Here is a 17396-nt window from a genome sequence, read left to right as displayed (position 1 = left end):
TTAAATGTCTTCTGGGTTCTCTTCTTGAGAGAGGAACCATATTTAGACCCAGTGTGCCAGGTGCAAAGTTGATTGGATCAGTACCGAGATGCTGCAGCTGAAGGAAGAGGGCTTGGGGTCTTTGGGGTCTTGTGGGCCAAGCCTGCAGGGTTAAGGCAGGGGGCACATTGGTCAAATGGAATCCAGCCTGAGTGGCTGTCTGGGTTGGGAGTACTAGGGAATGATAGAGGGTCTGGCCTTGGTGCAGGGCATGCAAATGCAGGACTGTCAGGGGTCTATGACAGTGTCCACTTGACCATGGTGAGACGAGGGACAGAAGGAGATGAGAGGCCAGCAGGGAACTCAGATTAAGGCCTGGGAAGGACTCCTTAGCTCTCCCACGCATACCTTTGCTTCAGGGTCTCCACGTATGGTGGTTCAGGTTGAGCACTGCACAAGAGCCCTCTAGCTGAGGCACAGTCGTCTGCACTGTGGCCATTCAGGTTTGACTGTTTCTATGACAGTTTTGTGACATAGAAGCAAAGTGGCTTGAGTAAAAGGCTCCTTTTCTCTAATTTCTACAGAGACACCAACTAAGCCCATCCTGTCCCTTCCCCCAGTCTGGGGTGGGGGACGCAGCCTCAGGCTCCTTGCCTGGGAACTGCGGGCCTTTGGACATGTAGTTTAACCTCTCTGCACCTCAGTTTTCTGTTCTGTAAAATGGGTACTACAGCCCTGTGGGGATTCATGAGAGAAGCCACGAGGAGCTCTGGCTCAGTCTCTGGCCCTGAGCACTCCTGGCACATTCGCCATGGGCACTGCTCTTGCCCCCAGTCTCCAGGGTGGGCCTTGGTCCCCCACATTCACTCCAGCTAAGGCCTCAGCTGCACACTCAGCCCAGCCCCGCTTCCCCGTCCCCCTGATCTCAAGGCCCCGGGCGCTCGACAACACAGGCGTGAGCCCTCTGCTGCAGTCACCTTGATGCTTGGGCAGCTGTGTGCCATCATCTGCTGTCCCCAGGACGGCTACTCTCACCATTCGTCTCCCCAGAGGAACTGTGTTGCCCGAGGGCCCTGGGGGAGATGACACTGGTGAGAATTCAGGCGCAGGCTCCTGGAAGCCTGGGAGGCATGTCCTGTGGGTTGTCAGCAGCAGCGTAATGCCTGGCTCACATGTAGCCCAGACATGTAGCCCGGACTCCCAGGACTCACCCTTCCCCAACTCTCTCCGCAGCTGCAACCAGAAGTGCGGCCGCAGGAGTTCCCTGCACTTCCCTGGGGACGTGTTCACGGCTCCTGAGCGGGCTGGGAGCGGGCCCGCACAGGGCCCCATGCCCTACCTGGACGATGACATCCCCCTGCTGAGTGTGGAGGAGCCAGGTGAGAGGGGGTGCAGGCCTGCCGCTGAATCTGCGGGACCCAGGCACCACCTCTGCCAGGGGAAGTACCTTGACGAGCTGGTGTGAGGACCATCTGGTCCTGAGGTGGGGGTGGGACGAGACACCTAGGAGGATCCCCGTCAAGCATCTGAGCTTCCCTGGAGGGGGTGTGGACCAGGGGGACTTTGACCCACTTCTGGGCCAGCTCTCTGACGGGCCGCTGCTCTGCCCTGGCAGTGTCGCTGGAGCTGGGAGATGTGTCCCTGGTGTCTGTGCCCCCCGAGGGCTTGCAGCCGGCCCCCGACGGGGGCAGCCGGGGGCAGCTCATTGCCCAGCTGCAGGAGCTGCTGCACCACTGGGTCCTGTGGTCAGCCGTCAAGAGCCGTTGGGTGATTGTGGGTAAGTGGGCTCTCCACTCTCCTTCCCCCACCTCGCAGTATCTCCCAGCGCCTGAGATGTGGAGAACAGACTCCCCAGCCCGTTTTCTCAAAGAACATGCAGGTCTTGGGAGCCCGCCCCTTGTCCCACAGATGAACTGGAGGTCAGAGATCCGGGCTCAGGTTGCTCACTCTCTCGGAGCCTCACCCCCTCCCTGCAGAGAATAAAGCCAGTCTCACGACAGCTGTTGCTTATGGAACACCTCCTATGTCCTGGTCATCATGCTGGACAGCAGCGCAGAGTGCTTGCTTGGGCTCTGGCATTGGACCAGCTCGGCTCATTGGGATCCTGACTCTGCCACGTTCCAGCGGTGTCACCTGGACTGGGGCAGTTAGTCTGTGCCTCAGTGTCCTGTCCTATGACTGAGGAGAAAGGGAGTATCCAGTAAGGCTGCTGCGAGGAAACCACAGTTTGTGTAAAGGGTTAGCCCGGTGTGAGGCGTGCAGTAGTGCTCCATGAAAGTTAAGTGCTGTTGTTACCATTGTTGTAAAGGTTTAGGTCTATGTAAGGCCAAGTGGATGCACCGGCTCTTTATAGACTGTTTAGGGCTCTAAGCTGATGGCTGCTTCTTGTCCAGGAATGTGAGCTGGAACTTGGAGTCCGACCCCTGGTGACATGCATGACCACCAGCCCCTACCTTCAAGGGAGTGATCTCTGGCAGCCTCACCCACAGGCTGGCATGCTGGGCCTCTGCCCACTCCCTTGGGATACCTGCCCTCCTCCTCCCCTTAAAGGAAGCAGCTCTTTCCTGGGGCTCTGGAGGCCCTGGCTGTGCATGTGTCCCCCCATCCCTGGGCCCTGGCCCTGCCTAGTGCAGTGTCCTTTCCTCGCAGGGCTCTTTGTCTCCATCCTCGTCCTGTCCCTGGTGTTTGCCAGCCGGCTCCGCCCCGCCAGCCGGGCCCCGCTGCTCTTCCGGCCCGATACCAACATCCAGGTGCTGCTGGACCTCAAGTACAACCTGAGTGCCGAGGGCATCTCCTGCATCACCTGTTCAGGTGAGGTTTCCTGCCGGGGTGTCTTCTTTGGAGTCCAGATCCCCAAGACTAGAGATGCCAGACTCCCCGTCACCGTGTGAACTTAGGAAATCAACTCCACCTCTAAAAAGTGTTAGTCACTCAGTCATGTCCGACTCTTTGCAACCCCATGAACTGTAGCCCCACCAGTCTCCTCTGTCCATGGGATTCTCCAGGCAAGAATACTGGAGTGGGTAGCCATTCCCTTCTGCAGGGGATCTTCCCGACCCAGGGATCAAACCCAAGTCTTCCACACTCTAGGAAGATTCTTTATCATCTGAGCCACCAGGGAGTCTCAGTGTTTCCACATTTCATTAAATGAATACTTCCTGGGTACCAGCTGTGCTGGTGCTGGGGAGGCCACAGTGGGCAGGACAGGCTTCCCAAGCACAGGAATTCACTCCACTGATGCGGAGGCCATGTAATAGTAGATCTGAGGTCTTGTGGATGAAAAGCAGGGTGCCTGGGGAGCTCAGCATCATGGAGATCTTCCTGGAGGAGGGACTATCTAAGCCAAGACTCGTGGAATGGGAAGGACTTAGCCTGGCTGGGAGGGGAGAGGAGGGAAGTGGTCTAGGCAGAGGGGAGCACCAGAGGTGGGAAAGACTAGGACCAGGTTTGAGGGAGGTAGTTGCGTGAGCCAAAGCTAGCCAGATGGGCCTGGTGGGCTACAGTGCAGAGTCTGGATTACATTGTCATTGTCACTGGAAGTTAGTGGAAGGCTTTATGCAGAGAAGGACCAGGTGCTGTCTGGTTGGAGGGCTGCGTGAAGCATGGCTGGGAGTCCAGGTAGGAGGCTGGTGTAGTCATCTTGACAAGAGACTGTAGGGGCTGGAGCCAGCGTGGTTGATGGTGCAGTGAAGTCAAGAGGTTTTTAGGAGGTGATGGAGCATGTTCCAGGGATGAGCGAAGAGGTGAGATAAAGATGTCTGCTTGTCTGAGAGTTAGTCTGATGAGGTCCAGGGTGGGGCGAGGGAAGTTGACTCAAGGTCATACCGCTTTGCCGGGTGGTTAGAAACCAAATGAGAAGACACTTGGGTGAGTGCTCCCAGCTCCTAGGGGAAGACCCGCTGACTGCTGTAATTGCCTTTCCTGTAATTAGGGCGGTGTTCAGATTAACCTGGCCTTCCCCTTGGTGACTGCACAAGCCGAATGCATGGTAATCGGCAGCGGCTCAGGGAGGTGCCTGAGGATCCTCTCTTGAATTGGAGGCGACCTAGCCATATCCCCTCCTCCACTCCCACCTGCCTGGGCATTGAATTCCATTCCATTCTCACTGCCCCTGCAAGGCCTTCCGCCATCCCTTGGGGCCTGGAGGCAAAAAGCCTTGTCTGCTCCCATTTCACAGATGGACAGACCCTGGAAACATCTAAGAAGGGCCAAGACCACAGCCAGAGTTCAGCCCCTGGCTCCTTGTATCTCTCAGCCTCTGAGCTGCCTCTTAAAGGGGCCCTTCATGTTGTAGCAAAAAGAGCTTCGGCTGTAGGGGCAGACAGGACCTGTCCTGCTGGCCTCCGCCTCTCACTTCCCTACAGGTCATGTAACCTCCTCGAACCTCTGCTTGCTTCTCTGTCAAATGGGGTTAATAATAACCACCTCCTAGAATTACTGTGAGGATTGCATTTTTGAAGGTGTAAAATGTAGCTCATTAATAAAACAAAACCAACAAAAAATTCATCTACAATGCTTGGGGCAAAACAAGCAGTCTCCCCTCATCTCTGCTGTTCCTAATTATTCCTATTTATGGAGCATTCAGCACAAGCCTGACATGTTGCTAAGCCCATGAGATGCAGCATCCCCTTTGGTCCCTCAACTACCCTCCAGAGGTTACCCTTGGGGGTGTCATCCCGTCTGACAGGGGAAAAGTGAGGCAAGATGAGGGTGAGTAGGGAAAGCTTCTGAATGTCTTTCTCTGGGTAAGGCTGGTGGGTACCTTTCTTTTGCCTTAAGATTCTTATGCATTTGGCATTTCTTCAGTTCCCCCCACGTTTGTTTTAGAAAAAGCCTTTTCTCCAGATACCCTGACACCACCCCCTTTTCTGAGAGCTCCAGGGCCCGTGTCCTGGGATTTTTCACTGTCCCAACCTTGGCCGAGCCCAGCCGGGGAGGCCCTCCAGGAGTCCCTGACACGACGCTGGGGGTAGGTCTGTTCCAGGAGAAGCCCCACAGCCTGCAGAACAATATCCGGACGTCCTTGGAGAAGAAGAAGCGGGGTTCTGGGGTGTCCTGGGCCAGCCGGCCTGAGGCCACGCTCCAGGGTCAGTGGGGAATGTGGACTGTCTGGGTGGGGGTGTCGGGATGTCCTGGTACAAGGGTGTGGGGGTCTTGTGGAGAGAACAGATAAAATCCCTTCTTTGATTCTCCTTCAAGAACAACAGGGTTGGGTCAGGGGTGGGGGTGGGGGTGGGGGAGTGAACTTGAGGCCCTCGCCCAGTGTCCTACCAGCTCTCCTTGGCCAGAACAAGGCGATCCCCTCCTGCCACACCCCAGCCTGGCCTGTGCTGCCCCATGAACCCGCCTTGTGTGCCAGATCCATCCTGATTTCAGGGAGGGGGGCCTCCTGAACACTGGAGCCTAGCTTATCTCTTCTGGCATATCCCTGTCAGAGGGGGTATGCTGGGATACATGTGGGAATTAACCCCCGGCAGTTAACCCCCAGAATTAACCCCTGGAGCAGCTCCATATGTCCTTGTCACCCCACAACCATCATCACCTGCTCTGTGCCCACCATCATCATCACCAATGAGGCCCCACCTTTCACAGTGTGCTCCCGTCATTGGCATCACTGCCACTTCCCTAGCCCATACTGGCACGTTGTTACCATGGCTTCCACCCCGCACTGTCACTTCCTCCATGCCTGCCACCTCCCATCCAGTGTCCACCACCACCTCCCCTCCATCTCTGCCACCTCCCATCCAGTGTCCACCACCACCTCCCCTCCATCTCTGCCACCTCCCTTCCATCTATGCCACCTCCCCTCCATCTATGCCACCTCCCATCCAGTGTCCACCACCACCTCCCCTCCATCTCTGCCACCTCCCATCCAGTGTCCACCACCACCTCCCCTCCATCTCTGCCACCTCCCATCCAGTGTCCACCACCACCTCCCCTCCATCTATGCCACCTCCCCATCCAGTGTTCACTACCACCTCCCCTCCATCTATGCCACTGCGCCATCCCTGTGTCCACCACCACCTGCCCCCCCACCACTGCAGTGGGCTCGGTCCAGTATACAGGAACAGAGCCAACACTTGGAGATGAGCCTAAGATCAGGCTCAGCTCCTCAGCCAGTGGAACAGAGGCTGGGCTGCTGCAGGGTCAGGGGATGCCAGCCGAGGTGATCGTCCCCCCTCCTCCACCCCTCGTTTGTCCCTAGACTCCCCAGGCACTGTGTACATCTCCAAGGTGAAGAACAGAGGCCGCCCGACTGTCTACAGGTTCTCCCTCAACGCCAGCCTGCCTGCCCCTTGGCAGACCGTGTCCCTTGGGGACGGGGAGGTGCCCTCCTTCCAGGTGAGCCTGGGCTCTCATGCAGTGAGCTGCCTCAACCAGGGAAGGGGCCCTCAGTGCTGCATTGGTGGGCACTGGCCACGTCAGGGTAGGGACAGGGTCTGCGAGGATGGACCTGCTCCAGGCAAATGAGGACCCTCTCCTGCCATCAGCCAGGCCCACAGCAGGGACCTGCAGAATGGTGAAAGCGGGGCTGCTGAGTCAGGTAGGCCTGGGTTCGAGTTCTGGCTGTGCCATTTTTAGTGTCTTTGGGAAGATTACTTAATCTCTCTGAGCCTCAGTTTCCTCATCTGTGTAATGGGGGAATGAAAGGTACCACCCAGGGTTGCTGGAGGTACTTGAGGCAAAGCCTGTGAGTTCTGTAACATCTGGAATGTAGTAAGCACTCAGTAAACAGGAGCCATGAGTTAGACTGTTGTTTTCAGCCTCTGTTCTAACACCCCCAGAAAAGGGTCTCCCAGGGCCAACCCAGGCCTCTGATTTTTTCCTCTCAAACATCATTGGTGTTTCTTTAACACGTTACACCTCCAGGGTGACAGTTACCCATGTCAATGCATGTCAACTCATCTGATCAGGGTTTGTATTTCCATTTGAAAGACAGAGTATGTGAGGTATTCTCTGGCTCTGACCTTTACACCAATGCCTACAAGGTGATTCCCACTGCCTGGAGAGCCTGGCTTCCAGCTTAAAGCACGGCTGGCTCCCCGTTCAGGTTTCTTAGCATAATGTCACCTCCTTGGTCCATGTCCTGGAAATAATTCTCAGTTCACACTCCTCTTCCACTCCACTGCCCCATTCCTCCTGGGTCTTATCATCCTAATATTTAAGTGTTCAGTTCAGTCACTCAGTTGTGTCTGACTCTTTGCAACCCCATAAATCGCAGCACGCCAGGCCTCCCTGTCCATCACCAACTCTTGGAGTTCACTCAGACTCACGTCCATCAAGTCAGTGATGCCATCCAGCCATCTCATCCTCTGTTGTCCCCTTCTCCTCCTGCCCCCAATCCCTCCCAGCATCAGAGTCTTTTCCAATGAGTCAACTCTTCGCATGAGGTGGCCAAACCATCATCACTGGCAGCTCTAGGAGGGCAGGGACCAAGCCCATCTGGTTCAGTGTCGTATTCTCACAGCCCAGCTCAGGGCTGGCTTGGAGTAAATCCTCAGTTGAAGGAAGGACTAAGGCTCAGAGAGAGAGAGGGAAAGGTTTGCCCTATCTTTAAACTCGAACCCAAGCCTCCTGGGTTCTGCCCAGAGCTCTTCCCCTGACTCTGGGGGCTGGAACAGGGGCGGGGGGCAGGGAGCTCTCCTAGGAGGGAGGGGACCCGGCCTGAGGCCCAGCCCAGGCAGAGGCAGCCTCCTGGAGTCACCTGTCTTGTCTCTGTCAATCCACTGCTTAGGTGTATAGAGCGCCTTTTGGTAACTTCACCAAGAAGCTGACCGCTTGTATGTCTACAGTAGGGCTGCTCCAGGCGGCGAGCCCCTCCCGCAAGTGGATGGTGACGACCTTGGCCTGCGACACCAAGCGGGGCTGGAAGCTTGACTTCAGCTTCTACGTGGCCGCCAAGGAGCAGCAGCACACCCGGTAACAGCCTTGCAGACGAGCCGGTTCCCACTCGTTTGCCCCTCCCACCAGATGTGAGCAGGCCCCTGTCCAGGGACTTGCTGTTGGTCTGGTGGTTAAGACTTTGCCTTCCAGTGCAGGGAGAGCAAGTTCAATCCCTAGTCAGTGACGCTACAGTCCTACATGCCTCAGGGGCATAAAACCAAAACCTAAAACAGAAGCAATATTGTAACAAAGTCAATAAGGCTTTAAAAAGTGGTCCACATTAAAAAAAAATTCTTTTTTAAAAAAAGAAACCCCTGCCTATTCCTGCATGTGTGCTTAGACAGTCTTCCCCCCAGGGCTGGGGATGGGGGAACACCAAGATGCCAGGCCCGCAGTTCTCTCCCCCATCTGCCCCTTATCCTCTGAATGGCTCTGTGAGAGATGCTGTCTGCTTGCCCCTCGGCACACCAGGCAGTTCCCAGCTCAGAGCTCCTGCATTTGCTGTTCCTTGGACCTATGGTGCTCTTCCCCAGCTCCTCCAGAAATGGACTTTTTTTTTTTCCTGGCTGTACCACATGGCATGTGAGCTCTTAGTTCCTTGACCAGGGATCAAACCGACATCCCCTGCAGAGGAAGGCAGAGTCTTAACCACAGGACCACAAGGGAAGTCCATGATTGACTCCTTCTCAAGATTTAGGTCCTTACCCAGATACTCCCCACCCATGGCTGTCTCTGACCAGACCGCCCTCCCACAGCTGAAACAGCCACACCCCATCTCTCCCCATACATCCCCCAGCTGCTCTCTTTCTGGTTCCCGTCACCTCCTGGAATCATACTGACAGCTGGTTCGTTCCCTGTCTTTGCTCAGGAGAACGTAGGCCTCCTGCCGTGTCCCCTCACCTGGTCCAGGGCCTGGCATGTGGCAGGTGCTCAGGAAACACTTGCTGGGTGAATGAGTGAAGGAAAAATGAGTACACTCTGCCTACCTCCCCAAGGCTCAATCCACACTCTCAGTGCATACAGTTAATTCAGAAGTTATTTATTTAGTGTTGCCCCTCCCTAAAGAATCTGCCTGCAATGCAGGAGACCCAGGTTTGATCCCTGGGTCAGGAAGATCCTCTGGAGGAGGGCAAGCAACCCACTCCAGTATTCTTGCCTGGGGAATTCCATGGACAGAGGAGCCTGGCGGGCTACAGTCCATGGGGTCGCAAAGAGTCGGACACGACTGAGCGGCTAACATCCTGAGACTGTAAGGTGACAGGAGAGAGCCCGTGTGTGTTGTCCTTATCTACTGTATACACATGCCCTGCCTAGCGCCTGGCATGAAGTCACTGCCCCCAGATACCTAATGAGCAACTGTGTGCTGTGCCTTGAGGGTCTCCAAGCCAGCTGGGGGCATCTTTTCCCAGGTTCCTCCCCCAGGTTCTGACCATTGAGGCTGTGTTAGCTGAGGGCCTTATTCTTATCCATTCATTCATTTAATAAACCTTGAGCACTGTCAGTGGGCCTGCATGTGGCTAGTGCTGGGGATGGTAAACAAGACAGATGTGACTCCTGCCCTCAGGCTGACTAGCAGGAGATAGCAGCTAGCAAGTTAAGCGCAATGTCATTACAAATTACAATACGTGCTCCAAAAGGAAGAGCCCGCTGCCGTTGCAGTCCAGATAACGGCAGTGCAGGGCCTGCACTTCTGACACCAGGGACCATAGTCTGTTTGGCAGGGCCTGGCCTTGGGGTAGTGAGCACCCACTTGAGGCTGGACTCAGCTTGGGGCGGGGGGATGACCAAGATGGGCTCACTGGGCCATTCCAGCTTGGCCCACCTGGCTCAGGAGGTGGGGCTCCTTCTGCCTGCCCTCTAGAGCTAGGTTCCCTCTGCAGATACACAGTAGCCACTGGGGTCATGCTGTCTGGATGAGCTTAGAACATTCTAGAAAGCACCTGGAACTACATCAAGGAAGTGTTAGTCGCTCAGTCGTGTCTGACTGTTTGTGACCCCATGGACTGTAGCCAGCCAGGCTCCTCTGCCCATGGAATTCTCCAGGCAAGAATACAGGAATGGGTTGCCATTCCCTTCTCCAGGGGATCTTTCCAACCCAGGGATCGAACCCGGGTCTCCTGCATTACATGCAGATTCTTTACCATTGAGCCACCAGGGAATCCCAGAGCTACATCAAGTTCCAGTGGTAAATAAGCTGACCATGGAATCCTTTCTTCAAACAGAATCTTGAGCTCTGTAACTGTTCAGTTTAAGGTGGGGCTGGGGGCTTCTGAGCAATGACCCCAAGGCTGGCCCTGAGGTCATTCAGAATTCTTGCACCCCTGGAGGGCTTCCCAGGTGGCCTTCCCAGGTGGCCTTAGTGGTAAAGAACCCACCTGCCAATGCAGGAGACGTCAGAGATGCTGGTTTGATCCCTGGGTTGCTCTTCCAGCCTCTGCATGCCTTTGCCTCTCCTCCCCAGCCCTTCCTGGCCCTCCTGGCCCTCCCGGCCTCAGTCCCGGCCTCCTTTGCCTCCACAGGAAGCTGTATTTTGCCCAGTCCCACAAGCCCCCTTTCCATGGGCGTGTGTGTGTGGCACCTCCCGGCTGCTTGCTCAGCTCCAGCCCCGATGGGCCGACCAAAGGCTTCTTCTACGTGCCCAGCGAGAAAGGTATGTGCAGGGAGGCTGCCATGGGGCCTCGGGAGGCTGGGCCTGGCCTTTCTGTACAGCTGTGCCTCCCTCTGCAGCACCCAAGGCCCGCCTCTCCGCCACCTTCGGCTTCAACCCCTGCATAAACACGGGCTGCGGGAAGCCAGCAGTGCGGCCGCTGGTGGACACGGGGGCCATGGTCTTTGTGGTCTTTGGCATCATTGGCATCAACCGCACACGGCAGGGGGACAACCACGTCATTGGAGACCCGGTGCGTGTGCCCACACTGGACAGCTGCCAAAGGGCCCCGCCAGAGCAGGCTGATGAACAGCTACCAGTGCCGGGACCACCAGCCCAGCTCCCCACCCCCACCCTTAGTTCCTTGACCACTCACCCAGCCCAGACAGGACCTCCCCGGACCCTTGGGGCATCATTTCTCTTGAGGATGGAGCAGGGTCGAGCTTTTAGAATCACCCAGGAATCTGGGACCAAGCCAGCCACCCTGCATCACTAGGGGTGGAACAGAGGGGAGGGCAACAGGTGGGTAAACCCTCTCTGTTCTCCTGCAGGGGGCCCCTCCCCAACCCCCTGCCCATAGCCCTTGTTGTGTGCCTCAGCCAGGGTGCCCTCGCCTGGGGTAGTCTCCCTCTTTGTACATGTTTGTGCTGGTGCTGGGCTCTTGGGCGCTGGAGGAGAAAGGATCTGACAGACAGAGGTGTGACTTGGTCTGTGCCTGGCACGTGATGGGGGCTGAGACGTGGTGGAAAGGACTGTGGATGTAGGTCTCGGTCGTAACCTCTGCCTCGGGAAGTCAGCCCAGCCGGGTTTACAGGGCTTCAGACATAAAGTAATTTGAGAGCCAGGTGGAGTCAGAGGAGTTGTGTCCAGTCTGGACCATGAGTCCACAGGGGTTCAGAGGAGGGATGGGGAGGTGGGGAGGAGAGGAAGCAGGTGATGGAGGGCAGGTGGGACTCGGCTGTGCGGAGGGAGAGTGGAAAGCATGGGGCCCAGGTGAGCATGCTGTGAGTAAACTCAAGGAAGGGAGACTGCGGGGGTCCGTGGGGGTGGGCAGTGATGGGAGCAGAGGAGCTGCTGGGGGGTGGGGCAGAGCAGGCTCAGGCAGGACCATGGGCAACCAGGCAGAGGGTTTGAGCACTGGCCAGGATGGTTGCAGGAGCTGCCAGAGGCTCCTCCCCAGGGTGGGGCCAGGGCTGAGTCCCGGACTCACTGAGCAGCTGCACTGGCTTGTGTCTCCTTGGGAAAGGGCAGCGTCATCTATGACAGCAGCTTTGACCTCTTCAAAGAAATTGGGCACCTGTGTCGCCTCTGCAAGGCCATAGCGGGGAACTCGGAGTTGGTGAAGCCGGGCGGGGCCCAGTGCCTGCCCTCAGGTGGGTGTGAGGTCCAAGGTGGGGACAGCCCCCAGGGCTTACATGCCTGGAGTTGGGGTGTCTGCGGACTCTCGTCTGTGTGTATATGTGTCCACGTGGGGGTGGGAGCTATGTGAACCTTCCAGATGAGAGTAGTCTCATGCTTGAGGATGAACAGGCAGAGAGTCCACAGGCCTGGGGAGGTGTGCGATGTGCAGGGCACACCTGTGGGAGCAGCTTTCCCAAAATTGGGGGTGAGGTCTGGGGCCAACCCCTCAGTAGTAACCTGGGTCAGACTAGGGTTCTTCCTGAAAAGGCATGCATGTGCTGCATGCTAAGTCGCTGCAGTCATGTCTGACTCTTTGCAACCCATGGACTGTAGCCCACCAGACTCCTCTGTCTATGGGATTTCCCAGGCAAGAATACTGGGGTGGGTTGCCATTTCCTCCTCCAGGGGATCTTCCCCCACCCAGGGATTGAACCCTCGTTTCTTATGTCTCCTGCACTGGCAGGTGGGTTCTGAGAAGGCACAGGATTTCAATTTCTGCCCCAGTGGCAAATGGGTATTGTAGGTTTCCCAATGCCATTGCTGGTAGTTTCAGACATTTTTTAAACTAGGTTGGGGGGAAAGCATGTGCCCCTGGCATGTACACTCAGATGGGTGGGTATACATGGGTGGGTGGGATAGGGGAAGAGGTGCTCCAAACCAGGTGCACCCCAACCCCCTCTCCGCCATCCCTGCAGGCTACAGCATCTCCTCCTTCCTGCACATGCTGCACCCCGAGTGCAAGGAGCTGCCCGAACCCCACCTGCTCCCAGGGCAGCTGTCACATGGGGCTGTGGGTGTCAAAGACGGCCGCGTGCAGTGGATCTCCATGGCCTTCGAGTCGGTGAGCCCTGGGTGGACCAACCGGGCATGGCGCAGCATGCCAACCTGACAGAGTGCAGTGTCACCACTGACCTCCAGCCCCCGTCCCAGAGCAGAGCAGAGGGGGTCTCCTTAGAGGGGAGACTGAGGCCAAGAGGGAGGAAGTTGCTTGCCCAAGGTCACGGGATTCATGAGTGCCAGCATCAAGTGCAAAACCAGGCTGTCTGACCACCAGGCTGCGCCTTTCTGCCACACAGAACGCCAGGCAGCTCTCACCTCCCTTCTTCCCCAAAGGCTCAGGGTTCACATCATTCCGTGGGGGTAGGTGACAGTTCAAGATGCTCCCCTCTGCCACTGGGAGGGGCCAGGTTCTGGGCCACAGAGCCCCTGTGCTGGGTCCCCCCAGGAGAGATGGAAGCCAGGGGACCAGCCATCCCCATACCCCACTGTGCAACCAGCCATCCCCACCCCGACTCTGTGCGATCCCATAGACGGCAGCCCACCAGGCTCCACTGTCCCTGGGATTCTCCAGGCAAGACCACTGGAGTGGGTTGCCATTTCCTTCTCCAATGTAAATGTATAGTTCAGTAATATTAAGCGTGTTCACAGTGATGCAAATGTCACCAACGTCCATCTCTAAAATCTTTCATCTTGCAAAAGTGAAACTGTTCCCGATACATGTGGACTCCCCAGGGCCCCCCTCCAGCCACTACTCTGCTTCTGTCCCCACGGATTTGACCGCTCTCATCCCTCACACAGCACTGGCTTTTTATGATTGGTTCATTCCACTTAGCATAATACTCTTCAGGTTCATCTGTGCTGTAGCCTGTGTCCAAATTTCCTTCCTTTTTAAAGCTGAAGCCGCAGACAGTTTGAAGAATCCCTGCTCAGGTCCCTCCAAGTGACAGGACATTACTTCCCACCCCACCAGCACTCAGACACACACCTGCGCATAGACTCATTGTGAATTGGTTTGTGCTCAGGGAGGGCAGAATTGGGTCAACGAAGTAATATACATGAAAGTTCCAGAGCTGGGCACTGTGAACCAGACAGGCCACCTGCCCTCCCAGACTCACAGTACAGCCAGGAGAAGGTGGGGGCAGCTTGCCAGACAGTGATGAGAACAATGATGGGAAAGCATCAAGGGTTTAAAGAGCCCAGAGGATGCCTGTCTTGGGGCATCAAGGAACGCTTCCTGGAGGAGACGGAACCCTACTTGAAGGAGGGGCAGAAGCCGGCTGTGAGGGCAGAGGAAACAGCATGGGCCAACAGTGGGACTCAGAGCCAGGGGCTCTGGGAGTTGGAGGTGGTCCTTTTGGGATGGGGCAGGGACTTTGGTTGCTTTGGGACCTGCTGCCACTGCTGTGAGTCAGACGTGCACCTGGAGGCTGGTGGGAGGTGGTCTCGGATGGGCTCACCCTTCACCCTCCATGCAGCACACTCCATTTGCAAATGTCCAGGGACCAGCTGCATTTGTTATAGAGCTGACCGGGCATCGCCAGGGCAGCATAACAGGCCTCAGCCACCCACCTGTCTCACTGGCTCGTGTCCCCGCAGACCACGTACAAGGGCAAGTCCTCCTTCCAGACCTACTCGGACTACCTCCGCTGGGAGAACTTCCTGCAGCAGCAGCTGAAGACACTCCCCGAGGGCTCGGCCCTGCACCACGGCTTCCAGACCTGCGAGCACTGGAAGCAGATCTTCATGGAGATCATAGGCGAGCGGCAGCCCCTCCCCCAGGGCCCCGGCACAGTGGGCGGTGGCAGGTGACCCGGACCAGGGAGGCTACGGCCTGGCCTGTCTGAGCCATGCTTGTCTTCTCAATTCTGGCCAAGAGCCCTGGAGGAACTGGAATGACACAGTGGGCGCCAGCACCGATCGGAGACCAGAGTTTGGGGGCATCTGGCCACATCCTCTGATCCTGAGTTTGCCCACTTAAAAAGAAATGGTAACGATGCTAATGGCCATCATAGCCAGCGGTCATTACCATTACCAGTGACTGCTGTAAGCAGCCATCTGTCATTAGGAGGCCTTCTCGATGCCAAGCCCTGGCTGAGGCCTGGCCCGTGTTATCTCTTTAAATTCCAAATGAGGCCTAGGGAGTAGGTACTGTCATTATCCCCTTTTACAAATGAAGAAATGGGGATTCAGAGAGGGCGTGTGGCTGAAAGTCACCAGAGGGACACAGCTGGCTGTGGCGGTGCCGACCTGCGTGACCCCCGCACCTCTGAACCACCAGGGTGAGGGGGTTGTGGGCGCCCAGCGCTGCAGCCCCGCTGAGGGCCCTTGCGTCTCCCTCGCAGGGGTGCAGAGCGCCCTGTATGGCCTGGCCCTGTCCCTGCTCATCTGCGTGGCCGCCGTGGCCGTGTTCACCACCCACGTGCTGCTCCTGCTGCCTGTGCTCCTCAGCATCTTGGGTAGGTGGGCCGGGGGCCAGGAGCGGGCAGGGCTCTCACTGGCGGTCTCAAGTTCTCCTCCACCCTTAACTGTCTCATCTCTTGCGTGGTTTCCCGAGACACACACACCCCCCACCCCAGGCGAAAGGAGCCTCTGTGACAATTGTTCGTAGGGCCGTGCACTCCCCAAGAGGAGCCAGGTGGCACCAGGTGGCAGGTCTCAGCCCAAGGGTGTGTTGCTGCCCCCTCTGTCACCTCTTTCAGGCCCCCTCAGCCCTCTCAGGCCCTGTCCCTCCTTGTCTCACCAGTCCCCAGGGCTGAGGGATCTGCCGTAGACTTCCTCGCCTTCCCCAGAGACCCTCTGAATTTGCCCAGCCCCTTCCAGGACTGTATGGGTGGGGCCAGGTCCAAGCTACCTCCCCGCCCCTGCAGGCATCGTGTGCCTTGTGGTGACCATCATGTACTGGAGCGGCTGGGAGATGGGCGCCGTGGAGGCGATCTCTCTGTCCATTCTCGTCGGCTCCTCCGTGGATTACTGCGTCCATCTGGTTGAGGGCTACCTGCTGGCTGGAGAGAGTCTGCCCCCTCACCAGGCTGAGGTGAGCCCCCCACCTGCCCTTCCCATCCCTAAGGGATCTTCTTCCTCCCCAGTGCCACTGACGAAGGCCCCCAAGGGTAGCTGGACACCATGGTGTACGATTCCCATCCAGCATGTGTTGCAGGAGCCTCTGTTTCCAGGGCCATTCTCCACCAGGGGACTCGAATTCTCAGGCAGCTGCACCTAGCATGACTGTGGGCCGAGGATGGGTCCACTCCCCCAGCTCTGTCTCCCTAAGTGAGCATGAGGGGTTGGACCAGGCGCTGTCCAAGGGCCCTTCCTGTTTCTCGAGTCCCTGATTCCCAGTCTCATTCTCAAGCCCAGGAAGCAGGTCTGAGCCCTTCTAGTTGTGACCCTGAGGCCACCCCACCCTCACTGGACCTTGTGGCTTAGGGAATACCCACGTACTCAGTGCTAAAACCAGCTCTGGGTCTCGTAAAGTTTTTGGTTTTCCCCAGTTTGGAATTGTTTGGGTGTGAAACATTCATAAATACATAAATTAAATCAGTTATACATTTAGCTTCTCTCAGTCAAAAGAAGGAATCAGTTCCAGTCAGGGCTCCCATGTTCCAGGACCTACCGTGCAGATCATCAGTGTTCCGGTTGTCATAGCGATGTTTAGCCAGCCCCCACTGTGTGCCCAGCGCTGGGCACTGCTGCAGGGGAGCGGGTTTTATGTTCCCGCAGAGCCGTCGGAGCAGGTGCTGTTATTACCCCGCTCTCACCCTCCCCCACCCCCAACACACACATATTTATGAAGGGGGAATCAGAGCCCTGCAGGGTCAAGCCTGGCTTTGGACAGCATGTGCGTGTTTCCCAGGGCCCAAACCCCCATCCCAAGCCCCAGGCAGGGAGTGATCCCTTCTGGGGCCCCAGCGTTCTCTCACTTACCCCCAGGATGCCCACTCGCAGCGCCAGTGGCGGACGCTGGAGGCGGTGCGGCATGTGGGCGTGGCCATCGTCTCCAGCGCCCTCACCACAGTCATCGCCACGGTGCCCCTCTTCTTCTGCATCATTGCCCCATTTGCCAAGTTCGGCAAGATCGTCGCCCTCAACACAGGCGTCTCCATCCTCTACACGCTCACGGTCAGCACAGCCCTGCTCGGCATCATGGCGCCCGGCTCCTTCACGCGGACCAGGACTTCCTTCCTCAAAGCCCTGGGCGCTGTGCTCCTGGCGGGGGCCCTGGGGCTGGGCGCCTGCCTTCTGCTCCTCCGGAGCGGCTATAAGATCCCCCTGCCCAATGGGACCTCCCTATAGCCCTGGCACTGCACCTGGACTTGCACACCTTTGGTCCAGTAAGTGGGGGTGAGATGCTTGTTCTCGGTGCCCAGAGGCACTTTGTTCGCAGCTAGGCTACAATTCCTTATGTTCCCAGGCCTGGGCCAGACGTCACCCACCTGTGTGACCCACACTGCCTTCATCACAGTGCCAGCCCCTGCTGGGTGGTGAAGCTGGCTGCCGCTCCCCACTGCTGGACACTGGCAGCTGCCCTGCCTCTCCCTGTTAGGGCAAGAGACCAGCCCTCCTCCTGAACCTGGTTCCCAGGGGGGTCAGGTGATTTTTGCAGGGGGCTTCCCTCTGCAGAATTTCCACATTGCCTCAGTGCTCACAAGAACTTTCTGATGTGGTTGTTACAGGGCCCCCATTCTATGGATGTGAAAATCAAGGC

The 17396-nt window shown here is 57.2% G+C and overlaps 1 protein-coding gene across 1 annotated transcript in view; it reads left to right on the top strand.

Annotated features, from left to right (window-relative positions):
* DISP3 (dispatched RND transporter family member 3) overlaps window positions 1–16984 on the top strand; it is a 36054-nt gene extending 19070 nt beyond the window's left edge. Inside the window, exons 7-20 of the mRNA XM_052654149.1 lie at window positions 1213–1358; window positions 1595–1756; window positions 2629–2790; window positions 4953–5066; window positions 6185–6321; window positions 7715–7899; window positions 10383–10513; window positions 10591–10763; window positions 11757–11883; window positions 12607–12752; window positions 14288–14447; window positions 15034–15147; window positions 15559–15725; window positions 16622–16984. Of these exons, the coding sequence (XP_052510109.1) occupies window positions 1213–1358; window positions 1595–1756; window positions 2629–2790; window positions 4953–5066; window positions 6185–6321; window positions 7715–7899; window positions 10383–10513; window positions 10591–10763; window positions 11757–11883; window positions 12607–12752; window positions 14288–14447; window positions 15034–15147; window positions 15559–15725; window positions 16622–16984 (2287 nt within the window). The remainder of the gene's footprint in view (window positions 1–1212; window positions 1359–1594; window positions 1757–2628; window positions 2791–4952; window positions 5067–6184; window positions 6322–7714; window positions 7900–10382; window positions 10514–10590; window positions 10764–11756; window positions 11884–12606; window positions 12753–14287; window positions 14448–15033; window positions 15148–15558; window positions 15726–16621) is intronic.
* The last annotated feature ends 412 nt before the right edge of the window (window positions 16985–17396 follow it).

Source organism: Budorcas taxicolor, chromosome 16 (assembly GCF_023091745.1).
Source record: "Budorcas taxicolor isolate Tak-1 chromosome 16, Takin1.1, whole genome shotgun sequence".
In the NCBI taxonomy this organism is placed as follows: Eukaryota; Metazoa; Chordata; class Mammalia; order Artiodactyla; family Bovidae; genus Budorcas; species Budorcas taxicolor.
The sequence above is the reverse complement of the archived record's forward strand: the minus strand, read 5'-3'. Positions and strand labels throughout refer to the sequence as shown.